This window comes from Cryptomeria japonica, chromosome 3 (assembly GCF_030272615.1).
Source record: "Cryptomeria japonica chromosome 3, Sugi_1.0, whole genome shotgun sequence".
Lineage (NCBI taxonomy): Eukaryota > Viridiplantae > Streptophyta > Pinopsida > Cupressales > Cupressaceae > Cryptomeria > Cryptomeria japonica.
This window is the reverse complement of record NC_081407.1, coordinates 775,223,469-775,248,592: the sequence shown is the minus strand read 5'-3', so window position 1 is coordinate 775,248,592 and position 25,124 is coordinate 775,223,469. Positions and strand designations below refer to the sequence as shown.

General features: G+C 37.0%; 1 protein-coding gene across 3 annotated transcripts in view; it reads right to left on the bottom strand.

Moving 5' to 3' along the window:
• LOC131063330 (uncharacterized) overlaps window positions 1–18,687 on the bottom strand; it is a 167,561-nt gene extending 148,874 nt beyond the window's left edge. For all 3 annotated transcript variants that reach the window (XM_057997112.2, XM_059218574.1, XM_059218575.1), the window contains exons 1-2: window positions 18,140–18,687; window positions 11,774–11,914 (exon numbers count right to left, since the gene is read on the bottom strand). In XM_057997112.2, coding sequence (XP_057853095.2) covers window positions 11,774–11,914; window positions 18,140–18,577 — 579 coding nt within the window. In that variant the 5' untranslated portion in view covers window positions 18,578–18,687. The remainder of the gene's footprint in view (window positions 1–11,773; window positions 11,915–18,139) is intronic.
• Window positions 18,688–25,124: the final 6,437 nt, after the last annotated feature.

Below are 25,124 nucleotides of genomic sequence, written 5' to 3'. Positions count from 1 at the left end.
GGCAGATATAGCATACCAATCTGTTGTTTGTAAATTGCTTGCCAATGAATGATCGATCTGAAGTCTGCATTTTCTCTCCATCAATATTTCTTCACCTTCAATTCCTTCTTGGATGCAATGGGTCTCTTATACTGTAAGATCCCCAACAATTTTATTTTTATTTTTAACAATTTTGCAAACACACCAACACCCGTTAGGGTTAGAATAATGAAATCTAAACCGGTTGAAAGGAACCCTACACCTTTTGATCACTGAGAGCCCAAGCTGGGAGGGTGAGAGCATACGGTAGCAAGGGATCATTAAATGTAAACTGCTGAAAGTACTAATTACAATAATGGCCGGCAAGCCAGCCCCTTCCACTTTCTAGCGGGAATAGAAAACTAGAAAGCTTGGTGGTAAACCAGCCAAGGAAAACAAAAGCAAAACCAAGCACGAATCACTCTACCGCAATATTTTAGCGGGAGGACTGAACACTTACAACAAAGCTAAACTCAACCACTTATGCAACGGGAGGACCATTACAAACAAAATATCACTCTACCGCTTATGTAGCGGGAGGACAGGATTACAACTATCAAATGTAGGCGGCAAGCCAGCCTCTTCCACTTTTCAACGGGTATGCTTTACAGTCCAGAAGTGGTTGATAATACTACTGTTCAACCTTACAATATGGAGAGAAATGATTAGAATAGAAGAACAATGTAATCACAAATGAAAGCTACCTCTAAAATCAACTCAAACATTAAACAACTATTGTTGTTCTTATCTTGAAAGTGCATAACACGCAGACCAACCACTACCGGAAACACCAAAACACTCATGACTAACACAAATCTACTCCAAATCACGCCAAATCAAAAGCAAATGACTAATATGGCATAAGTGACCATTTCCAAACCTCAAACCTGCAACTTCGCAGTCCGCGACCAGCTGCATGCATCCCAAGGCAGCCAAGGAAGGGGCGTCCCAGCAGAAAAATTTGATCAGCAATATAAAATTCAAAACAGCAAGCTATCATCTCCCCTTTTGTGGACATCATCGCCTATGGGATAGAGAAAATTAGAGCCAATACCCATGTTGATACGCTCAACAGACAAGGAGGTACGATCAAAACATTGGTTCAGCCACTATACGCCCAGCACACACCAAAAACACAGCAGCAATCAAAAAACTGAAAATGTAATAGCAAACTCCATCACTTTGAAGCTCAATCTACTCCTCTAAATGAGAAATAGGCTCTCTCACAGCTAGGTGCTATCTCTCAAGCATGAAACTGGTACAAGCTAGGAAGCACGCAACTTCGAAGCAAAGGTCTGGCACGATTTTGGCAGCACTTCATTATGAAAACGTTCAAAGATGACAAATGATAGACCAAGCTCTCATATTTATAGATTTTGAGACCCCAAATTCACCTCCAAATGGCGTCCAAATTACACTTCCTCATTTGTATTTCATTTCAAGCATGACTTTGCCTTGGCGTCCCCCTTCCTAGGCACAAAGTTCGAACTTTACCTTGGTCTCAACTTGCAACAAAAAAAAGAACATTATACTTTAACGTATATTTCATCCTTGGGCGCCTGACTTAGGAGAATAAATAAATTTTGAATAAAATGCTCCTTTCATTTCCTAAGTCGTCCAACAATATAATTAAATATTAAACTTTGGATTAAAGTATTAATATTTAATAAATCACTAACAAAACAAGTATTGATCAGTACCAAATTGAGCTATGGACTGAAGTGTTGAAAACCATCAAACTGAGCTGGGTCTGAACTCACAACTGAGCTGCTAAAAATAGAACTGCCTGAAATGACACTTACTAAAAATAGTAAGTCCTGGAAACAACTCCAAAAAGACTGTTCTTCAAACCCTGTAGCTCAACTCGAGAAACCCATAAAAACCCAGTAATCATGACAATTGACATCAACTTACTAAAAATAGTAAGTTCTGCAAACTCCCCTGAACTGATTGCATGTCATACCACTGCGAAGCTTACAGAAAACCCAGAAGGAAACTTTGATTCATTCTGCCAAACTCCAATTGCTTCCCACTCAAAATCCTCCCGGAAGATGGAAACCCTAATTTTGCCAAAAATAGCCTACGGGCCTCCTAAATAGGCTATTCATCACCAGGAGTGATCACTGGCTGGAAGGGGACATTGCATGTACCCTCCCTAATTACTGAAGAGTCATGTCTCTAATTGGTGATTATACCCATTGGAAAAGGAGGTATCTATTTATTACTAATCTCTATTTAGTTATTCGCTGCTCTCAACAAACCATTAAATTTCCCTTAATCAGATCGCAGCATCTAAACGTATGACTTAGAATATAATTTAATAATATTATGATTGCTACCTTTCAATTCATATACGGTCTATTTAATTGATGCAAAGGCAGACAGATCTGACATGCATCAGATCTGGTCTGCCATTATTGAAGTATGCTGAATATAGATGATTATTCTAATCATTTCCTTAATATTTATTTACTGTTTCTGTGATAATCAATTTTTTTCTGGGATTTAGTGGTTAATTAATGATCTTGAGTTCTTGACATTAATAAGAATTTTAATATAAAGATGTTATTTAATGAAATATGTAATATAATAATCTGTTTATTATTAAGAGGTTCATTCAAATCTTTAATTTGAATGAACAATAAACTCATAATTAAATAATTGATGCATAAGCATATTCAGATATAGATTATTATTATTTGACAATATGGGGACATCACAATGGTTTCTAGATGAAGGCATTTTAAATATCCAGCCATATTTCTGTATTAGATTATTCAAGGGTTCCAGCAATAGTGCAAATGTAAAATAAAAGAGGTCCAGACTCCAAATATAAACAAGTATTTAAGTAGAGAGAAAGCAGTGTGCATAGAAAGTATCAAGAGCAATAAAAACACTTGAATGACATGTATCAATTACATAAGAGCAATTCACAATGAAAAAAAACTCTCGTATATAAAGTTGAAAAGCAAATAGGCAACCAAGTATGTATGTACTATCAAAGACCATTTAATTGATAATATCTTCAGCATAATGACCATTAAGAAACATTACTTTGAAGACAATGCACTGTTGCTTCATATAGTGTGACTGTGTTGTGCCATACACATGGCTACATGACTAAGCTGTATCCTAGCCCCATATATAACAAAATCAAATGCAGCATTATATCCATATTTGAAAGAATGTCAAGGATGGTATGGTGACAAAGCTAAATATTACCCTATAAAAATTTCATTGAGCTCCTGATGAGAAGTAGCAATTGAAACTTGTACTAAAAAGACAATTGGAACAATACTCGTCAATGCAAGTGCAATCAAGCATTTATTTCCAACAATACAGACCGATGAGTTACAAAGAGTAACAAGAAGTGTTATGACTCAGCCCATTGCAAATTATTTACCATAAGTTCCATTGCATTGTTATAAGATTTGCCAAAACTCCCATGAACTCTCTGCAATAATTTAAACACTACTTGCAGTCAGCCATTCTGCTAAAGTATTAGTAATCATTCACTCTTTACACTACTGAAATGAATGACTTCATTTGTTTATATGAGGACATCATTCTTATAGGGTAGTCATGATTATCACCATTGTCAACAAAGCCCAAATACTCCAATGTAGGAATCATGAAAGGTCACAACAACCACAAACTCTAAGAAAATTCTGGGTTCTCATTTTTTACTTCTCGGGAAGACAAATACAGACTTCTGAACTCAGACACTTGGGTCTCATGAATCCATCGAAGCATTTATGCTCACAAGCCAAATAAAACAAGTAGTCGAATATATAGGATATACACAAGCATACCATTGAACATCCTCAAAATTTATATCCAACATCCCAATTACAAACTGGCATCATGTTGTATGCTACAAAACCACAAACTGCTCACTCATATCCTCAAGATCTAGAAACACCCTATCCAATCAACAAGGACTAATCTCAACAGAAAATTTAAAATGGATCCACTTGAAATCTCACTCCTAAGGTTCCTCTGTCAGATAAAAGGAAAACCCTTTTCATAGCGCCCCCAGGAAGGAAAAGTGAGTCTAAAATACAAATGCCAAATCAATAACTCGGACTGATCCCACTTGTAAATAAAATATAGTTTGCATAATATAACTAAGGGGATGAACTTTGAGAAGATTCAGTCAAGTCACCCTTTGGAATTTTCAACTTAATAAGTAAGCCAGCAAACAGATCACCACTCTAAAATTCAGATTATCATACCATGGTAATGTGTCTGAGGGATAACATAATGCAAGATCTATCCTAAATGTTTAAATACTCTTAAGGCAAGCTTATGAAACAAGGAAGATAGTTTCCTAAACAATCCCTAAACCTTTTAACTTTAGGCCATAGATGTGTGTCATGCTTCTAATCCTCATCTCAGTATGTGGAAAATTCACCCTTGCTTTGACACACAAGATATCCATTGTGCTAACATAGGGCCAACCAAATCAGCTCTTGCAACTAACAACTGATGCTATTACAAAGAGGGCCTTGTTTCTTCTCCCAGAGAGATGAGAAAAAACTTGTCTTAAATTACCAACCTTACCAATTTCCAGTTATTGATTATAATTAACTTACATTCAAATTAACAATTTCCAATTATTGGTTATAACTTATATTTCAATTAAAAGTAAAAATATGTCTTGATTTGAAATCGCACTTGTAATAATACCAGAATAGTGCAGCAAAAGATGAATTGTGAAATCAACCTTCATAATAAAAATTCCCAAAAATAAAGGTTAGAACTTACAAGGACCAAGCCATTTTTTCTATTGAGGAATCAACTTAATCATCCCAATTTTCTTGAGGGCAAGCAATCTCGGGAAGGGTGGACTGTCATGCCCCTCTTGAGATCTGGATAGCAGCCCTAAATAATAAAAAACATAATCCATTGAATTTATGCGAAAGGGCCGACCTAAATTAGAAAGTATTAAATTCGGTTATAATTATTTTGGAGATGGCTGACTAAAACTAAACTAAATTATGGTTGAGGGGCCAACTGATCTAAGGACAATTAGGAGCAACCTTCGAATGATAATAATCCAGTTTAACGAGCCGACCTGAGACTTGTTAACTCAAGCGCGCTCAATCTGAGGAGACACAACTTTTGCCAAGGGAAAAGGGATGTTGTGAAGAGATATGACCCTACTCAAATGAAAGATATAAAAAGAACAATTCATCCAAGGAAGGGATCATGGAATGGAAAGAAACATTTATTCTATAATCAGAAAATCAGATCTGACTGGAATAATAAGGCAGCAATCAAGAGACATGATCCTTTAAATGGACATCTCTTTTCAAAGAGATGTGTCTCCTCAATGAGATATAAAGGTATATAGGGAATAAGAAATTAATATGCAAGGCATCGAATAGGAATAAGAATAGAACAGCAATTCAGATCATTAATAACGGATCAATCAAGAGAATTGTCAATTGAATAGGAAAGTCTGAAAAATAACCAGCAAAATACATATACATGTATAATTTTAGCAGGTTTCTCAAGAATCATTAAATAAGATTATTCAAGAGATTGATTGCCAATCCATCAAGAGATATAAGTAATTGACATCAGTAATCATGTTTGGAATCAATGTGAAACGTATGATAGGGAGATGCAAGAGTACGGGTTCCCTCAATTAAGTAGACAACCCATTGAGTTGGATTGCTTGTGGACCAAGGGGTCAGTTAACTTGGTTGTTCGGCGCTCTTGGGCTTGGTTGTGGAGGACAGTCCCCCGGCACCCTATCGTGCTTTCCCCTCAAGTTTCTAATATGGTTGGTTATTGGAAATAAGCTATAGTGTGCTTGTTTACAATAGGAATCTTCATTATCATTTTGTTTGATGTTAATTGATTATTTTCCCAAATTCAATTGCTATTGTGTAATTTAGCAAAAGAAACTCTTCTAAATAAATTGTATTATTGGATTTGTTATTTTTGAGCAAAAATCTTGTATGTCCCAAAAGAGGACATTACAGTATCCTGCCTTTTTCCTTTCTTTGCATTTCTTACTTACTGAACCCATTTGTCTACCTCAATGAGAATGAGGTAATCGCTTACATAGTGAGGCAACTTGTAAGGAGATTTTCGAAACCACCTATTTTTGAGCTATGAAAACTTTGAATACTAAATGAAATAACTGCCATATTGAGTGATCAAATGTGTTGTTTCAGGAGAAATTTCTAAGCCTAACTTCTCCCTCCAATTTTCTCACAGTCAGCATGCTAAAAGCATCATTGACCCTGCTTGAAGTTTCTGGATTCAACTGTGTATATTTTGTTAGCATCAACGTTTTGGATCACACTCCATGATCCATCGTCAGGATGAGAGAGAGCGAATGAGAGAAGATGGATAAATTGCACACAATATAGCTTAAAAAGGAGAGGGTAGATGAGATGCACAACTACCTAGGACAAGAAAGGACACAAAATAAAAAAACAATAAATAAATAAAAGAAGAAACACCAAAATAACAATCCATACAAAAAGGAATGGAAAAAGAAAAGAGAGAGCATACATGCACAAAAGTGTATATGTATGTGTGTGTGTGTGTGTGTGTGTGTGTGTGTGTGTGTGTGTGTGTGTGTGTGTGTGTGTGTATAATACATATATATACTTGTTTCTGATTTCAAGCTGAATTTGAGGGTACAAATCATAGATCTGCATGGTATTATCAAAAACTCCTTGGGAATACAAACTAGACCATGATTTCATACTTGCAATGGCATAAAAGAAATATTAAGACATATAGAAGTATTGATTGGTCAAAATTTACAAGCTGTTCGTGCAAATGATCACTTATCATCTTCCCCCAATCAACAAACTGAGAGCCATAACCTATTAAAATGATAAACTAGCACATCCAATATTCAAAATTGCTAGTGTCTTTGCTCCCCAATACCTTATTCAACACGATGATTATGTTAGAAATACCCTCCTTGAATTGTACCCTCTGCAAATTCTTTGAAATTGAAGATTTCCCTTTCTTTGGCACTTTCACTCAATACTTAGCACTGTTGGACAGATAGGAACCTTTCTTGTCCTAAAAAAAGAAATTACCCCTTTCAACACTCATATCAGAAAACTCATCTCTCTATGGCAACCTTAGAGCGATGTTGAGAGATGGACCATCAAATTTAGCAACTAATATATCATCACCTACCCTCATTCTTTGGTCTCTAGCTTGTAATGCTTCATACGAGCAAGAAACAGATTTGTACATTGAACTGTAGTTGGCAAACCACTTGCATGAGATAGGCCACTTGAGAAAGTTGCTTTTGCCATGGGATTTTTAGGGTATTTCCACATTCTCTCCTGGAAATTTCTAAACTCATGTGCCCTACTTTACTATCAGTTACCTTTGACAGCAAATTGTGGAGAACTGGTGTGTGCTCGTGCCCTTGATATTCATACTTCATCTCGTGATGCTTTGGTAGTAACCAAATGAGGTAGGCTAGGGCTTCAAGTAGGTTTTAATGAGCAACAAGAAAGTGGATTTTATCTAGGAATAGGCAATGGCTATGGAGATGCAGATTTTAAAGTGAGGATTTTTTCAACAATTAAATAACCAGTAGCAAGGGTTTCAAACAAGCAATTTAACACACAAAGCACTTTAATTGAGGGATGCACTCAACCTACTTGACCATGCAGAGCAGAAATAATGGAGAATTGCAAAGAATCGTTAGCAACAATGGGTCCACAACAAATCTTCCTTGTTTGAATATATGATAGTGACAATTAAGCTAGTGAACTCCTTTTAACAACTTTAGATTGGCACTATTGAGTTGCAGCTAACTTTTTCAAAGACTTATAAAGTTATAAAACTCTTCAAAATGCCGACACCTTGATCACAATTGTCAAAGATTTTGAAAATTTTGAAACCTTGATGACAATTTGGCAATTTCATGAACCAATCAACACTTGCACTTTAAACCTTCTTGGGCGGAGCTTTTCAAAAATTGAAAAGCTTTGTTGGCAAACATTCCACCAAGACCTTGAGCTAGAAGAAAAAATCTGTCAGCGATTTCAAAGGTTCCCGAACCTTGCAAACCTTTGATACTTTACTTGTCGACAATGTAGGAAGTTTTGAAACTTTTGAAACAAACACCAAGGTGAGAAAGACCTGTAGGGAAAACGGAAATTTCTAGAACTAAACAAATCACCAACAAAAGACCTTGTCAAATTTTCAAAGAGTTAGCAAGCTGACAAAATCACCAACAAGAACAACTTGGTGATGTTTTGACGAGTTAGTGAACTAGGGAAGTCGCAAACAAAAAGAACTTGGCAGGATTTCAGAAAGTTTTCTAACTTAAGGAAAGGATAATAAGGTTTAGAAAACTCAAAATTGCTGACAAGGGGAAAATATTAGAAATTTTTGCACTTGGGTATTTCCTTCCAGTAAGACTTGCTCAAGACTAACTCAACAAGACACCATAATGAACAAAAAAATTGAAAAGAGACTGCAGTAAAAGTTGTGGGAAACATTAGACAATGTTTAATAGTGGGCACAATAGTAAGATGTAAACATACACGATAACTAGACCTCCTCAAACTGCACCTGATCTGAGCTATGAATGTCAAAATCAGCCTTGTAATCTGAGTCGTGACCTTTTTCCTTTTTTACTGTTTCATTTTATTTTTTAATTGTAGAAAAGAGTAATGGTCACAAGGATGACTGACCATCCCCAAGCTGGTTGAGGAACATCTAAGATGTCCTCAAGCATCCCAAGGATGGCTAGAGGTTAATTCCTAACCATCCCTATGTTTTGGAAACTAGAAAAGACATCCTCCAAGCTGAACAAGAACCTTAAATTTGACAAGAGTACCGAGATTTTGGATGATATATTAAATGAACAGAGATCACCATTCAATAAAACAGGACTTGGTTATAAAGAAGATGAAAACACAAATAAAGAAGAGTTCAAGGAGTCATCAAAGAAGACAAATGAAGGAAAGGCAAATACTTATGCTAATGCTCTTAACAATCCCATCAAAGAAGAAAGTAGCAAAGCAAAAGAGAATTGTATTCCATCAAAGCCAAGCACATCTCAAAAGGATAAGAAGGATACATTCAGAAAACTCTTTACATAAAGGCAAGCTCATACGTCCAAGTTCCAACATTCTTTCTATAATTATTGTTATTTATGTAATCATTTTGGTCATAGATCAAGGGACTGTAGAACACATTTGAGATATGATTATGGTTGGAACAAGAATAGAATACCTTATGCATTCTCAAGTAGGAACTCCAATACATATGCCCCATTACGGAATTACAACTCATTTGTTCCTTTTGTGCATTATAATGTTATATGCTACAAATGTAATAACTATGGACATAGAGCATGACATTGTAGAAACAGTTTTGTGAAACCACCTAGACAACACGAGATGAAGGATAATATGACCAAACAGAAGGGAAAACATACTATAGTATGGAGAAGGAAACAAGAGAAAAGTAATGAGAAAAAATGAAGAATCCACACTTGCGCAAACTGCACTTCACGCACAAGAGGTATCACCAAGTTCATAGGCAGAAGCACGAATTCAAGGTGAGCTAATCATTGCAATATCTTATAGCTTCATGGAGAAGACAATCCAAAGATAGATCAGTTGTTGTGAATTCCATATGAAGGTAATATGCATCCCCTTGCCATTGATTTCAAGAAGAGGGAGAGTTATTGGAAAAAGGAAAACAATGCTATCGATGCCAAGATGAAGAAGTTCTCATGTAAGAGGATAGAAAAGAGCAAAAAGACAAGCATTCAATTATGGTAATCAGAAATCTTGAGGAAGACAAAGAAGATAAGAAGACTCTCACAAAGAGATCAAAATGGATTATCTTCATTTTGCAGCCATAGATAGAGAAGGAAGAGTTGAAGATCTATGGAGAAAAATGAGATAGCTTAAACAAATTATTGATTTCTTAAACTTAAGAAGATGATCCGAATTCTTTTGGACAGTTACAGAGGAAGCAAGTCACCCAAGCAATCTAGAAAGCAAAGGATCAAGAAATAGAGAAAGAGAACTATTAGAGCAAGGGGGAGCATTAGAAAATCTCTGACAAGGGGGGAAGTATATTCTTATTGTATTGGATGTGAGGATATGAATGGATGGTTCCCATGATATATTTGTGGATGGAAGTTTAATGAAAATCCCTTTGCCATTGACGTCAAAGGGGGAGAGATATAGAAAAGCGGAGAGTTCGAAAAAGAGGAGAATTATACTGGCATCAATTACAAAGGGAGGGATTGTTGGAAGTTGTCATTGATGTCAAAGTGAATATACAAGATCGTCATTAATGTCAAAGCAAGATTGTCATTGATGTCAAAAGGAGATTAATGTCATGATGACTTAATGAGTGGCATAAAATGATAATAAGAAGACAGCAGCATTGAGTTTAAATGAATTTTATTTTTAAGGCAACAATTATCATTGTTCAAGGTAGAGATTAATGCATTACTGAAGGCACCGATTATATAATGTTCAAACACATATAAATATAAATATAATCACCCATGTTAAGAAGCAGATTTCAAAGATTAAGAATGCAGAGATTAATAAAGAAGGTACGGATTAATAAAGAAGCGATTCATAAAATAAAAGGCAGAAATCAAGAAGTTTAATTGATTATAGTTAATATGAGCAGCACATAAGACAAAATAGCATATAGGACAAAAGGTGGATAAGACAAAAATTAAATAAGACAAAATTTGTCTTATTTAATATGCAAAGAAAACGCAGCACTAGAATTAGCTAAAGTAAGTTTGTTTCATTTAGGAGGCCGACCATAAGTATAGATGCCTCTTTTCAATAAAGTCGCATATACTCGTGAAGAGGTGCAATAGGATATATAAGTAAGGTGAATTGGAAATAAAGAATGTAAGTATTTTAATGAAACAACACTCTACTTAAAGCAAACCAAAAGAGCAGAAAGTATGAAGAATATTTTTTATTCCAATTGAAGAACATATGCAGATTAATATAAGAAATATATGCAAGTTTATTTGAAGAAACCAGAGCAAGTATTGTGCAGGAGTTGGATCAAATTTGGAAAAGACCTTGTGTCTGATTTGAAGCAAAAGTTGGATCAGATTTTGGAACAGATCTTGTGCCTAATTTGTAGCAGGTTTTCAATCAGATATGGAACAGTCACGAGGCAGTGTTAGATCTTATTTGTGAAGAGTATTGAAGCAGATTTATAGTGCGTTAGAACAGATTCATGAAGTGATATAAGTGTGGTGTGTGAAGAAGAAGATCTAACATACATACACCAGCCAATGTGTATATTAAGATAATAAATCATTCGAAGGCAGATTTACAAAAGGGAGTGTATGAAGATTTTAAGAAGAGTCAAAAATTATTAGTGGTTACATATTCTCCATTGACCTACACTCTCAAAATTTTACCCTGGTCCAACATAAACCACAGAGACCATGAACATAGATGTATGAAATTATTGGAGAGATGTAGATGTTTCATTTTCTGAATTCCTATTGATTCCAACAAATGTGTTTTGGAAATTTGAACAATGATTGTGTAATTATTTTCTGTAAGTTTTTTCACTGTGCATGATCCACCTTATCTGAACTACAAACAAGTTCAGCATATTTAATACATCCAAGCATACGGTTAATGATATGGATTAAAATTTGGTTCTTGAGTCTCAAAAATATAAAACATAATAAAATTATACATAATAATAATTAATATTCTAATTAATAAGAAACCATAATATGTACATTCTGGCAAAGATATCCTCTGCTGCCTAACAAACGATATGCCACTTGCCGAGCTGTGAAGAATTGGAGCTTCTGTTCAGGATCTAGAAGGTCTTTATATATTCCTCTGTGTTTTTTATCCTCTTCAACCTTACCCTGACCCTGCATTCAAACAATTTAATGAAATCAAGCTGAGGAAGATAATTTCAAAATAGAGAAAACATTTTTCTAAATAACACATTTAAAGACCAATATCTAACACCATTGCAACAACTGTATGATACTTTGTCGTCCACAGGTTTTTTGTCACTGTCATGAAATAAGAACAAAATTTGGCAGCATAAATGATTTAGAGTCTCTTTTCAAACAAACAATTTCAGCAGATGTAAGATTACAAGAAGCTCAACATTTAATTTGAATATCACTAATAGCGAGGTTGAGGAACTAACTGTAGAGTCTAAATGGTCAACAAGACATTAAGCTGCTTCTAATACCAGAATCGAATCATAGGTATGTGTTAATGGCAATCCTCAAACTAGTTGCTGGATCACTGTAAACTGAAAATTAAGTTGTCGGTAAAATGGCTATTGCTATTGGAATTTTGGATAAAGTGGATAAGCAACTGAAACTGATTTTGAACTAGCTGCTGTAACTACTGGCACTGGCTAGTCACAAATGAGAACTAGAATGGTACAGATTCACAGAATATCATCAAACCAAATGGTAATGCATATGACAGCAAAGAGACTCTAAAACCGGCAACCAAATAAATGGAGAAGCAAACATTGCTGCAGGGCAAGTGTTTGCCACTTCTTGCAGTATGATTTCATTTGTAGCGGATGTGAGCATATTTTGATGCCATCCCCATCCAAGCCTCTGCTTTATGCCTTCTTGTGCTTTTTGACTTTAGTGAAGAACATAGAAGCATTAACCACGCCAATGGATAATATAGTCTTTTTCATTCACTTGCCTCTTCATTTTTCCTCCTACATTTGCCTTGTTCTCCTTGAGACTAGAGGATAAATCTTTCTAGTTTTGACATTTTTTCTTCCATTTCTCTAACCTTCTTGTGTACCTTCGATAAAGAAATGAAGGAATGTAGATGGTACTTTAGCATTGATTGAATGGCTTGACTAGAATCTCCTTTAGCAGGCAATCCTTTTCAAATTTCTCTAAGTAGTGACAATGCATGGAAAGATATTATCAGTTTGACTTCTTCCTCTTCTTCAGCAAATTGCAGTCTATATGGCGAATTTATTAAAAACCCTAAAATTGCAATAACTTATTAAAAATACTACTCGAAATTCCTTTAAACCAAGGTTCTGAGTGGATCAATGTTAATTCATTCAGGCCTCCAAAAATCAGGGGAAAAAATGCTGGATTTCATCCCTAGGATTGAAGTTTGTGGAAACCCTAATTCGACAATATCTCCCTTAATTTTGATCCAATTGAACTCAATTCAAGACACATACCCTTGACTAACCCTCTATAAATCAAGAAAAAAATTACCAAAAAGAAAAAGATATATGCTTCCCAAAATGACCTCCAAAATTAAACAAATCACTTTGTTTCTTGCCTTCACAATGCCAAGATCATGCTCTAATACCCCTTGTAATGAAACAACTTACATAATAGAATAATATAATAGAAAATATGTTGCAAATGTTAATGTTAGAACCAGAAAGATAAGACACAGAAATCTGAAACTTAGAAAAATCTCACAAGAACAAGATACACAGAATTTTATCTTGGGAAAACCCTCCACCTGAGGGTGAAAAACCCAGCCACACCAAAAATCAACCTTTATTAAAGGCACAAATCTGATACAAAGCTTCACAAGCTTAATCACTTGACATTAACAGAAAGAGTCGATAATGTCTCAGACAGCTGATAGTTTCTACCATACGGCTAACACATAAGCTCTCTGTAATATGAAATACTCATACATCAATCATATACGAAGAGAAGATACAGAAATGCAGATGAAGATCCAAGGCTTCTTACATGGATGATCTCATAAGCAAATATATATATCTCGACTCCCTTCTTGCACCCACCCGACAACTTGCTAACGCTACAATATATAAGAACAAGGCTCGAAGATATATCTTGACAGAGAAAGACAGAAAGCTGAAGAGCCATAAGCTATCGGCAGTTACAAAGTGAGCCGTTACATAAACCATTTATCAAAAGAGTCACATAGGCGATGAAACAATTTGAACCTCTCAACGGATGAAATACAAAAACCGCTGCCAGCACACACGAGGCTCCCACGAAGTTATTATTTCATGCACACAGGTCGGTGATGGTTATCAAGGAAGTCGTTACCCTTTCAGCTATAAAAGAATCCAAAGAATCAAACGCAGAACTCAAAATTGTGAAACAATATAGATTCACAACCATCGCACGAATAATGAAATCTCCTGCAGCTACAAACATTAACACTCCCTCTTAGCAAAGGAGATATCATTTATTCAAGTCATGGAGTCTCTCAACATGACAAACACAATGGCTACACCCATATGTGTAAAAACAAAACTTTATCACGGATTCTCTCAACGTGATAGCATCATGGATTCACTCAACATGATGTTCACCATGGCTACTCCCATGTGTGAAATAAACAAAAGCTCTCATCACGAAGTCACTCAACGTGATGTTGTCATGGAATCTCTCAACATGACATCCACCATGGCTACTCCCAGAGGGTGGAACAAGGGCTTTCACCTCAAACTTCTCTTGCAGAGAAGAATGCATTAACAAGGGCTTGCACCTCAAATTTCTCCATCACAGAGAAAAATGCACTACAAGGGCTTCCACCTAAAATTTCTCCATCACAGAGAAAAATGTACTACAAGGGCTTTCACCTCAAATTTCTCCATCACAGAGAAAAATGCATTACAAGGGCTTTCACCTCAAATTTCTCCATCACAGAGAAAAATGCATTAACCAAATCTTCATGATGATGTGGCTCCCTCTAAACCTAATATCAACCTTCTGACCTCCTCGTCCAAGGTTGCCTTTAATGAAATAACAGGCTCCTTCTGAAGTTGGATGTCACGTTCCCTCTGAAGCTGAAATGTCAGGCTCCCTCTAAAGCTGAAATGTCAACCTCCCTCGCTGAAAAGTCAGGCTCCCTCTAAAGCTGAAAAGACCATGATCCTTGGAATATGACCATCTTGAGATTAGAACAAAAATCTCCTCGCAGTCTGCTCCCTCTCACTAGGAGAGTCCTCTAGTTGGTCAAAAGGTATGTTGGAGCATACCCCAATTCCAAATCTCCCATCAGTAGAGTGACCAACACTTCCAGCAGTATGAAACATAATGATAGCTCAGATGATGCTCAGATATAGCATTCAGTTGGAAGTTCACAAACACATGCTATGCACCTAGAACATGTGTAGCCTCCACCTATAACAAGCACAAATAGAAATAATGATTCACTATTCCAATGTTATGAAAATTCATGAACATCATTCAAACATAAAAAGAAACTTATCTCTTTATTGCCGGTTCCCATTGAGTTAGTCTTGTAGTTGAGTCTTATCTTCTCATAAGACTCCTCCAGCATTGTTCTTTAAATCAGGAATCTTTTGGTATGCATTAAGGTAAGCTGATAGGATGCAGATACCAGATAAGAGCAACAACACAGAGAAATCGTGATCTTGTCCTTCCAAAACAATAAAGTGGACCTCACACGATGTGATATCGCATTGCAGAGATCCCGTCGAGTTTTGCAGGGCCGCTCAAAAATTCGAAATAGGAAGAAATGAAGTCGAAGCTTAGAGAATGGTGAAGTCTTCGAAAAAAACATAGTTTGAATAACACCAATCAATAAACAAGCAACCCTCCTAGAATCGTGAGACCTCTTGTGAGGGAGACAGCCTCAAACCTGGCTCTAATACCATGTTAATGTTAGAACTAGAAAGATAAGACACAGAAATCTGGAGCTTAGAAAAATCTCACAAGAACAACATACACAAAATTTTATCCTGGGAAAACCCTCCACCTGAGGGTGAAAAACCCAGCCACACCAAAAATCAACCTTTATTAAAGGCACAAATCTGATACAAAGCTTTACAAGCTTAATCACTTGACAATTAACAGAAAGAGTCGATAATGTCTCAGACAGCTGATAGTTTCGACCATATGGCTAACACATAAGCTCTCTATAATATGAAATACTCATACATCAATCATATATGAAGAGAAGATACAGAAATGCAGATGAAGATCCAAGGCTTCTCACATGGATGATCTCATAAGCAAATATATATATCTCAACTCCCTTCTTGCACCCCCCCGACAACCTGCTAACACTACAATATATAAGAACAAGGCTCGAAGATATATCTTGACGGAGGAAGACGAAAGCTGAAGAGCCATAAGCTATCGGCAGTTACAAAGTGAGTCATTACATAAACCGGTTATCAAAAGAGTCACATAGGCGATGAAACAATCTGAACCTTTCAACAGATGAAATACGAAAACCGCTGCCAGCACACACGAGGCTCCCACGAAGTTGTTATTTCATGCACAAAGGTCGGTGATGGTTATCAAGGAAGCCATTACCCTTCCAGCTATGAAAGAATCCAAAGAATCAAACGCAGAACTCAAAATTGTCGAACAATATAGATTCACAACCATCGCAGGAATAATGAAATCTCCTGCAGCTACAAACATTAACAGCAAATACTTGATCGTAATATGCCAATTCAAGGGAGCAAGCTCCTAATCCACTTCGAGGGGATATCTCCAATAGTCTCTAATAAGAATACAATATCTAATATGATGGTAATAACTAGTCACTACCTCCTATATATACCTAAATATGTCTTGGCTACCACCTACAGCAACTTAAATACATAACCCCTAGGATGACCTAACTACCTATATATGATTATATTAATGATTATAAAGCTTATTTAAGGAATAAGGTAGCCCAAAAAAACTACTCATAACTCAATACACACTAGGGGCATAGCAAAACTAGAACATGAGCAATGAACCAAAATTTGATCAAAATTTGATCATGTGGGTCTATATCTTGAACCTGAACTTAGATTAGCTACGTTAAATTTGGGTCCGTAGCAATGCACTTTACTATCATTTGGCTTTCTTATAGCCTCTGTTAAGTGAAGCTTTAAACTGTTTTGTCATAAATCATCCCAGATCTAACCATATAAAGCTTCATCATTTCCTAAATTCACATTTAAGGAAATTTAAGGAGCTACATGCTGCCATATTTGATTGCATTTTCGTCCACAAGATGATGATGTATAAACCTTCTAAGCGATGTAAAAACTGGTTTTAACATTGAAGGAATATTGAGAAGCTACCAAAGAGGACATATAAAAAAAGCTAAAATACACAATTACATGCAATGGTAGAAAGAAAACATAAAAAATAACAACAAATACATCTCCATTTGCTTCCATCTCGGCAGCCAAAGACTTCATTGCCAATACTTGCAGTGGTTCAGTTGCCTACACCCATGACTCCAGCAAAAATGCTCGATATAAATTATAAACCCAATTGAAAAATACGATTAAAATCGACTCAAAATCATTCAAAGCATTCTGGTGCAATAGCAATGGGAAGCACTGTTAGAACCTAACGAAGAGCTTATACAACCTGTGTGTTGACCACAATGCCGACTGTTTAATTTCAGTCGAGTTTGATTGGAGATGGAACCCATGAAGACAGCCCATGGATAAACTAGTCATGTAACAAGGTGATTTTGTAATAATTATAAGCTTAGCATCAAAATAAGTCGCTTATATATCGAATGATTAAGAGAGTTGGTACAAAAAATAAAGTGCTTCATGACTCCAATAGACATGTAGCGAGGCTAGGAGTAAGATTATTGGCAGAAATATAAGGTCAGCCACAACTCCAACAAACAGGTAATGAGATTGTAGGATAATGATTATAAATATAATAGGAAAACCATGTTTTTTTCAGTTCTTATGGCTAAGCCTATTAAACAAAAATGATGAATAAAAATCATTCATTTAAAGAGAGAGGAGGTCGACATTAACTAGCCTCCTCTCTAGCTTCTGTTCGTCCAAAAAATTGAAAACTCTAGTTAAGGAAGTTGTACATACTTGGGAATATTTTCTACAACAATCCATTTTTATTTTTTTATTGATTTCTCTAATCTCTTGTATTCAACTGTTTTCATAATAACACATCTAATATCATTATTAGGTACATTTCAGCAGGACTCGAATTAAAAAGCTTTAGAGTGGACCACGCTGAGCCCTCACCGATATGTAAATAACCACTAACCGCACACAACATTATTTTGAATTAGAAAAAACACAGCTAACACATTAAGCCTAAAGAAATTCCATCAAACCAGGACATTTAACTTTAGCACCGTACCTGAAGCTTCCCTCGAGTGCCACAAAAATCTAATTGCATTTCGAGCTCTCGTTCCAATGGTTTCACGTTATCTAAAATCTTCTTCACCATGGCAGGAATCTGAGAAGACGTCCCCCATGCCTGCCATTCCTCTAAAGTTATATCGTTTGCATAGCTTGCAGAGGTCGCGGGTTCGAATTCCACTTCCTCATCCCCAGACGTTGGAGTCAATACACAAGAAGAAAAAGAAGATGGGGGATTTGGGTTTAAAGACTTGCAATCTGAAAGCATGCTGCACAACTTTAAAGCCTTGTTTGGGAAGTGATGGAAGTGATTGATGGAGTCGTCCATTTTTGCTATATAAAGAGCTGAATTGGATTTAGCGTGGATAATAAAAGATTGCAGGCGTGGAATGAAGGTAAAGGAATGGAATGAGTTCAAGAAGAAAGTCAGGTTCATCGCAATTACCTTGTCAATTCATATGCATTCATATTGCGATTCTGGCCCGAACTATTCCAATGGAAATACGCGGTTTTTCAAATTGTTGCGAGCAACATTGGACGCTTCTCTTTTGCTTTCGACATATAAAATAATAAAATTTCTCTTATAAATTTAAATTTAAGAATAAGAATTAAAAAACTATAGGGGAGAGGGATTCATGGTGGAGCAATTGACTTTTTAGGATTCATGAAGAGTGTCACATGGATTCAAAATTAATAAAAAATTAGTCGACACATCAGAAGTTGAATGGTTGATTTGAAAAATTTCAGTTTTATCTATGTGGAAGCAATCTATCATGTGCATGCTTCTAATTGGTCCAACATGTTCAATAGATATCTATTTGGATGGTTGGTCAAGACCGCCCTCGTAGATTGTATGACACATTATTGGTACTAGAACCCAATATCGTGTGGCAAGCAAATAGTTTGACACCTACAACATCCACTTCCTCACATTTATTGTGTGTCATCTTTCCCTTTTAACCAATCACATTGACTACATGTCACTTCTCATTTACTCAAGTTTGATGATGCACAATTTCAATATATTTGGCTAGTGAATGCTTCACGTCCTTTCTTATCACACTCTTCTCAAGTGTTCATTTCAATAGGAACTAATACATTTTAAGCTTTGCGCTATGAAGGTTTCGATAGGCACCAATACATGTTCAACTCCACTTTGTGTTCCTTGCAATTCTTGACAATGGTGTGTTGTTGGTATTTTCTCAAATTCATGAGGATTGGCGGGCATTTCATTGATCATTGGTTTTGGGTAATATCACTTGGTTCGTCCTCCCCAAGCCCAGTATTCTCTATCGGTTGGCTACTCAACCAACTCTTTGTATGAATGGCCACCCTTCTGATGAGATATTGTCTACCAAGGTAAAGACATCCACTCTTTGCTTACTTGTGCAATGGTCTCCTTTTCTTTTCTATGCTTCATCATTCAATGCCTTCTCAAATGTTTCCTTCTCAAAAAAAATTTCATTTTTTGCATGCAAGATTGGATTAGCTACTATTGTTTGGTTTACCATGACCTCATCGAGTAGTTTTTGGCCCAAGTGAACTTTTATTACCTTACTAGAGCAACACGGTATGACCGTTTATTGTGGGTGCTTTCTTGGGATTTAGATCACATAGTCTTGTTCTGAGATCACTCTTCCTCAGCCCAAGTATGCTCTTGATCTACTTGCTTAGTATGCTCTTGATCTACTTGCTTAGTTTCGCATGGCTGATTGTAAGCCCGTGTCGACTCCCTTTCCTTCAGGATTCAAGCTTGAGGCTAAGTGTTCCACTCCACTTGTTGATGCCACTTTGTATTGTCAACTTGTTGGGAGTCTCATTTACTTGACTAATGCACACCCTGATATTTCCTTTGCGGTTGGCATGGTTTGAGGCTTTATGCAAGAACCACATTAGCTTCATTAGAAAGTTGTCAAACACATCTTGCATTACATACAGGGTACACGTCGCTTTGGGATCCACTATGCAGCAAGTACAAGGGCTTGACTTGCTTGGGTATACAAACTCGGATTGGGTTGGCAATCTTGACGATCATAAGTCCACTTTCAACTACAGCTTTCATCCTGCTTTCGGCCCCATTTGTTGGTATAGTAAGAAGCAGCATGCTATTTCTCTCACTTGGACTAAGGTTGAGTATCAAGGGGTTGTTAATATCGCCACTAAGGCTATTTGGCTTCAGAATATTCTCTCAGAGTTTGGCTTCAACACTCCACAACCTACAATCCTTCATTGTGACGATCAAAGTGTCATTCAGATCTCGGAGAACCCAGTTCACCACTAGCAAACCAAATGCATTGAGATCCACATACACTACACTAGGGAGCTAATAGGGGAGCAGGTCATTGATTTGCAGTATTGTCCTACAGCAAAGCAGGTTGCAGACATCTTCACCAAACCCTTCACTGAGAGCATGTATCATCAATTGTGATCTCTCTTGGATGTGCAACACATTTCATCAAGAGGGTCAATTGACTTCTCCATTCTCTTTTATGGGGGGGACTTTTTCCTCACTCGAGGTTTTGTCCTTCTCATTCTTCTTTGAGAATTATTTTGTTTCATCTCTTTTTTGTGGGGGAGTTTTTTCCCATTGTGTTTTCTCTCTTTCTCTATTTATGAGAAAATGAATTGCATTTGTACATGGGTACCTATCATGGCCTCATTGTCGAGATCCATCTTGCATTGTTAGCTTTAGTCTACATTCCCCTAAGTTGCACTTAAGGGGGGCTATTGGTGTATTTAAGGCATTTTACCTTGGTTTAATCTTTCCTAGGTCCTAATTACACTTTACTTAAGCGCACTTAGGGAATTGCATGGAAGTAGTTGGAGCATCTCCACTTTAGGTGGACATATCACTTTATTACTTTATCATATCCACCTTTCGTGGTTGCACTTTTCCACCTTTGGTGGGAGATCCACCTTAAGTGGTGTTATCATGTGATCACTTTTCCACTTTAGGTAGGATGATGGTGATAGGCCAACACTGGGGTAAGGAATGTACTGAAATTTGATGTTTAATAATTAAATTTAGTTTCATCTATATGTGTCAATTCGGGGCCCAAGATTGTGAAAGGTGTCCGGGCAATATACCATCAAAGGGTGAGAGTCATGAGTTGAGTGGTTATGAATGCAACTATGAAAGTAAACCTATTGCAAACCAAAGTGATTATGGGGATAGGAACAACAACTTCTAATAATTACAAAATTCAATAAAACACAAACCACACTTTGCAAATAATATAGAAATAACATAAATAAACACACATTATTGTAACTACAAAAGCTGAAAATCACCAGATGTCCCAAGAAGTGGGCCCCCTCCTTAGTCCACCTAATGATGAAATACAAGAACCTCCTCTACAAAGGATTGTTCATGCAACACTGATTTTATTTATCAACAAATAATATAGAATTCTGCATACAAAAAAATATGCTCACGCTGCAGTTTGCTTACAATAATTTATCCACACAGTAATCTGCTTCAATTTTTGTAGTCGACCATATATATAAAGTCGGGCCTTTAACAAACAATAACAAATAAGTATAAAACAGTTTAGTTTGCTTTGTCACGTAGCCAACATACCATGAGGAAATAGTTCACGTAGAACCTTACTTGCTGGATACAAAGAACTTTGTTATAACAACAATGGAAGATTTCGATTTCCACAAAATGCAAACAAGAATATCTTCGTCACCAAGTAAATCTGCCAGCAAATAAAATGGAGGTGATGGTAAAGATAATAGATCCAAAAACATGGACCCTCGGTTGCCAACCATATGATGTTATGTTGTAACAACAGGTAAAAATAGGAAATAGATAGATTATGACAGTTTTCTCCAACAACTGTTGGCATTGTGTTGTCATTGATGTCAACCGATATGGAGTGACTACGGGTAAGAGAGATGTATGTGCAATATTGTCAAGGAGGAATATAGGTTGAGATATCTTTCGTGATGAAGAGGCAAAATGTTACCTGAATCACATCAGCACTAGAGAAGAAGAATGAAAAGATCACAAGAATTTCGTGAGGTTGCAAAACAACAGGACTCCCACCAGATGAAGAATGGTGCAGTCACCACATGAAGAGATGACTAACAATGAATGTGCCCACACTGGATCACATGTGCCTATCTGAAGATTTGTTGCACAAACAGGGAAGTCACGTGAACACATTGCAGGATACAGAAGACAAGGTGTCACTCCACCGTAAGAGGAACTTATCTCCTATTATGCATTGTGTTCATCATAGTGTTGTGAGATAAGGAAGAGGAGGTGTGCTTCAAGTGCATGAAATCATGGATATGCACTAAACCAACTGAGAAGGCATGATTGAAATGTCGGTACAGATCAAGAGTGTTTACTGGTATGTAAGTCAATCGGTAATACGAACAAGGTGTAGATGAAGAAGACTCCCCATTTGATGAAGATATACGACATGGATGCCACATGGAGTCAAGGTGTCGGACCTGCATTCAGATGAAGAAGGAATGTACACCGATGGGGTAGTTGAAGAGTTGGTCGACATTGATGGAAGATCCCACAAATCACGAGACATGTTGCAGAGTCCTTACAAAGGTTTGCGACTCGAGGTCTGGAGGACAACTACGATCTAGCTAAGAGTAATTGAGGAGATTGAGGTAGATGAAGGAAACAACAAGACGGATTTTGGTGTTTGACCAAGAGATCAGTCGATAGGGTAAAAGCATATCACCAAAGATAGAAGGCGTGATCAAGAAGGCATGGTAATGGTGAGATGTACAGTTGGTTGTCAGGGAGATCAGATCGAGCAAGATCTGATTGGATTTGGTTTTGCCTAGAGGATGATGATGAAACCCTAAACGCCTAGATTTTGAATTGGCTTTTGGCGGGAAAACCTGGCTATATATATGTAGGCCAAAGACATTGTTTGATGCTGCTATAGAGGAGAATATTGTGCTACTACGAAGTGTGTTACTTCTGCATGTAAGAGAAAATCAACCAAATGCTCAATGAGTATCTCAGAAGAAAGTGAGAGTGAGTGAGAATCAGGTTGAAGTGTTCAACCGGTAACAGAGCAAAACCAATAGTGACCATACCAACAGAGAAGAAGTGAAGGAGGTTGTAAAGAAGGCAGACAGAGAACTGACAAAGTGTTATACCGATGAAGAGCAGAGGGTAAGGTGGAGATCCAACAGAGAAGAAGAAGAGGAGAGGTGTACTGGTAGAGTTTACCAGTAGCAGAAGAGTGAGTCAGTGTAGCAGAGAAGGTATCTCACCGACAGAGTAAGGAATATGAAATGGTTGCAAGATACACTTATAACAGGACAACTACTTTTATAATTGAAGTTATCATTGTGATCACTGAGTTGTATCTCGGTGAAGGGGTTGGTGCTCCTTAGGTTGGTGTCCTAAATCAGGGGTTGGTGCTCCTTGGGTTGTTGTCCTAAATTAGGGGTTGGTGCTCATTGGTTTGGTTCCCAAAACATTGTAACAAAGTTTTCATTGTGAGGCTAGATTAGAGCAGCAAACTCCAACAGCATTGCTCACCGGGGTTTTTCCCATCTTGGGTTTTCCTCGTACATACTGGTGTTATGTGTTGTCCCCTTGTGTGATTGCATTTGTGTTGGTCTCTCTACTATCAGGCAAGTCTGCATTGAGTTAGTTCTATTAATTGGTATGCTCACATAGGATAGCCAAAGGAAAAATTTTGAGAACCATTGATTCACCCCCTCCCCCTCTTAGTGGTGGATTGTGTCTGACAATTGGTATCAAAGCCTAGGTTCCCAGCTAGACAAGCTTTCTCCAGCTTGAGTAGATTTTGACTTAAGGACACAATGGTTTGTTTAGTGTCAATCCCTACTCCAGTGTTTGATGGATCAAACTATTCTATTTGGAGTTGCAGAATAGAAGTCTTCCTATCCTCTCTAGGGTTTGATGTATGGATGTCGGTTGTTAATGGTCTCCCTAGGAATGTTAGTCCTCCCACCGGATCTGAAGAAGAAAGAAGTTGCTTGTGCAATGAAGAAGCCATGAAGGCTATATTCAGTGGACTCATGGGTAATGTCTCCTCACAAGTGGATAAATGTAAATCTGCAAAGAGTCTATGGGATAGACTAAGGAAGCTCTATGGAGATGAACCCTGCACTACTGGATCAATGTGTGGATGTGAGAAGAACAATGCATTAGATACATGTGCAGATGATGAAGGCAAATCCACTAGCAGTCACAATATTGATGAAGAAGGAACCCATCTCCTCATGGCTCAAGGATCTGAAGTTGAGGTGCACACATCTGAAAGTGACAAGTCAAATGGATCCCACCAACATGATGTGTTTGGCAGTGATGATGAGGAAGAAGGAGACAAGAGAGATAGATCTAGCCATGAAGATCTATTTGATAGTGAAGGAGAAGAAGAAGAAGATGCAGAAGTAGATCTTGAGTATGAACTGGTAAGTGCTCTTGAAGAGCTTCAAAATGTTAGAAATGATTTTAAAATATACAAAATATCAATTCAAGAGGACTGCAGTCAGTTGAGAACCTGCCTTGATGTGTCAAACCAAAATGTTGGCTTATTAACCTCTCAACTAGAAGAGACAAAAATATTGACTGATGATTTGAAATCAATCTTGGACTCTAAGGAAAGTGAAAGGGAGAACTTGAGAAATGAATACAAGCTATTCAAGAATGTTGCTATAGTAGAGAAAAACCGACTGACAAAATGGCTTGAAGAATCTGAGAAATGCTTCTCAGAGTTGAAGTCTCGGGCAGAGAACACCAAGGAGTGTCGGTGTAAAGATCTAGCGTCTAGGCTAGAAGTAAAGAACGAAGAATATCTGCAGTTGGTTGGAGAAATGGAGATTCTCCGAAATGACCTTGAGAAATGTCAGGATGAGATCAAGGTAAGAACCTGGTTTGATGGCAGTAGCGATGCCTTGGACAAGATGTTGAAGAAGTAGAAGCATGCCAAGGATACTGAAGGGTTAGGAAGCGGTGTCGGTGAATGCTC